General features: G+C 35.5%; 1 protein-coding gene across 1 annotated transcript in view; it reads right to left on the bottom strand.

Annotated features, from left to right (window-relative positions):
- Positions 1 to 2854, bottom strand: part of TRMT61B (tRNA methyltransferase 61B) — a 15956-nt gene that overhangs the window by 8086 nt on the left and 5016 nt on the right. The window contains exon 2 of the mRNA XM_012652512.1: positions 2693 to 2795. Within this exon, the coding sequence (XP_012507966.1) occupies positions 2693 to 2795 (103 nt within the window). The remainder of the gene's footprint in view (positions 1 to 2692; positions 2796 to 2854) is intronic.

A 2854-nucleotide genomic window follows, 5' to 3' on the forward strand; every position in this document is an offset into this window, starting at 1 on the left:
TAGGATTACAGGCTTGAGCCACCGCGCCCGGCCAACCTCCCTCTGTAGAGGCAATCATATTTCCAGTTATTTACCTTTCCCATGATGGTCACTGCCTATGCTAGCATGCAAGTATCTCTCTGTATTTAACACACATTGAGGTGTATGATGCACACCGTCCCATACCGTACTTCTTACTTATCAATGTCATTTCAGTGATTATAGACATACCGCATTTTTTTTAATTGCATTCTTTTGAACAGCTATTATATTCCAGTGTATGGCTATGCCATAGTTTGTTTAATCAGTTATCTACTGATGAACATTTAGCTTGTTTCTAGTCATATCCTAATACAATAATACTGCAATGAAAATTCTTGTGCCTAAGTCTTTGTACTATGAGCCAGTATATCTCTATGGGATAAAGTCCTAAAAGCGAAATTGCTGGCTCAAGGGGTATGTGAATTTTTTATTTTGAAAAATGTTACCAAATGTCCTCCAAACAAGTAGTACCAATTTATACATCTACCAATAACATATTAGAGTGCCTATTTCTCCATACTCTCCCTAACAGCATTATCAAACTTTTTATCTGTGTCAATCTAAAAAGTGAATTAAGTTTATTATTATAGTTTTAACTTGTATTTCTTTTATTATGAATGAGGTTGAGCCTTTCATATATTTAAAATGTATTTGTATTTTGTGTGTGTCTGAAGAACTTTCAAACCATTTAGTAATACTGCAATTCCAGAGAAGAGTACTATATTTTAACTTAAGGCAATTAACTTTCTACCCAGCTCTATCTGAGGTGATTTCATACCATTTGGAGGTTATCCCAGATTGATCAGTCTATAGTTTACGAATGAAATACTTCAATTCCAGGATGTCTTTTGAAATGTAACTCCAGCTACAAGTCATCACGTTCTCAGGGGATAAAAATTAATGTTAATAGCAACATAAGGTAGACAACTGGAAAAGAAAATTATGGAGAAAAAAGATATCCATCACACAGGAAAATAGCAATAATTTATTGATCACTCAGGGTTTGGGATTTTTCATGCCATGATACACCTCTGATACTATATATTTTAGAAACATAATCATTTCTTTCTTACAAATTTTTATAAATCCACTTTGTCAAATGAAAACATGTATTTAGGAATTTGTCATAGATTATAAGGAAATAACAACCTTTAACTATGTAGAGAAAAGAGTCAAACAAAAGATTTGAGGAGCCCAGAATGAATTTACTGCCCTAGTATAATCTGGATTAAGTTCATATGTGATAACATTGGGTCAAAGAACAAAAGGTAGGGCCGGGCGTGGTGGCTCACACCTGTAATCCTTGCACTCTGGGAGGCTGAGGCAGGAGGATCCCTTGAGCCCAGGAGTTAGAGGTTGCTGTGAGCTAGGCTGACACCACGGCACTCACTCTAGCCTGGGCAACAGAGTGAGACTCTGTCTCAAAAAAAAAAAGTAGGTACGAGTTTAATTTCAGTGTATTTCCATCTGTAGTCTTTACAAAATCTATCCTAAGAGTGTACTGTGACTGTTCAACAGGCTATTATTAGGTAGGGAAAGGAACACTGCACAGTCAGACCAGCCAAAGTAACCTTGACACTCAGAGAAACTAAGTAGTCAAAGAGGGCACTAATCGACTAGGATAAAAGTAACCAGAAATAAAATAGTAGAAACATTAAAAAAATTACATTTAATATATAACTCTTGATTTTTGATGAGGTACCTACCTTCAAGTAGTATTTTTACCAACTAACAATTTTTAGAGGCTTTCGAAAAGAAAATTATTCATGATCTAGCTTTTACTTAATAGTTCTGTATTATAATTAATTTATTTATGAACACCAACCACACTCCTTTGGCACTAACAGGATATAATTCTTCTCCAGCACCCCTGACATCCCTCCTCCTCCCATATTTTCTCATGCTGGCACTATTACTGAACAATAACATGTACATATGTGCACCAAAACACAAGTACAAGAAGACTCAGAGCAACACTATTAGTAATATCCAACTCAAATTTCCATTAACAGTAGAACGGATAAATTGTGATTTATATGTAAAATAGAGTATTATGCAGCAACTAAAATGAAAGAACCACTGCTGTATGTGATGGCTGAATCTCACAAACATAATGATGAATGAAAGTAGCCAGATATGAAAGAGTACCTACTCTATGATTTCATTATATAAGGTTCAAAATAAGTAAAACTGATCACTGGTGATAAAAATTAGAACAGTGGTCACCTTTGTGGGGGACAGAGACTGGGAAGGGACAGATGGAGGCCTCTGTGATGCAGGAGCATTCCCTGCCTTGACCTGGGTAACAGCTACACAAATGTGGTCACTATATAAAAATTCACTGAGGTGTACACTTATGATCTATACACTTTTCTGTAGCTATGTTATGCTCCAATAAAATGCAGACTTAAAAAAAAAAGGCAGAAGCATTAGAGAGCATGGAGAGAACAAGAGAAAGCAATGAAAATGGAGAAAGGATTAGAAAGAGAGTAACTGGAATAAATGTATAAAATGGAAAGAAAAATAGTTGCTTATATTTGGTTTTGAGGAGAATGCTCTCTATCACAAAGTTATGTATATTCCCATATGTCTTTATCTCTTTTAACCTTCTATTATTAACAAATTGAATGTTTTATCACAGAGATCCAACTCACTTAACCCAATCTCTTACCTGCTTTGGATAAAAATAAGCTCATTCCACCAGAGCCTGAGCCAGCTTCCAAAACAGTATCACCTGGGCTGATATTCATCATCAACAGTATCATATTCATATCCTGTGATTGAAACACAGTATGGGTGACTCAGGGACTAATCACCTACTCTTATCTTACAT

This window comes from Propithecus coquereli, unplaced genomic scaffold, assembly GCF_000956105.1.
Source record: "Propithecus coquereli isolate 6110/MARCELLA unplaced genomic scaffold, Pcoq_1.0 Scaffold39, whole genome shotgun sequence".
Lineage (NCBI taxonomy): Eukaryota > Metazoa > Chordata > Mammalia > Primates > Indriidae > Propithecus > Propithecus coquereli.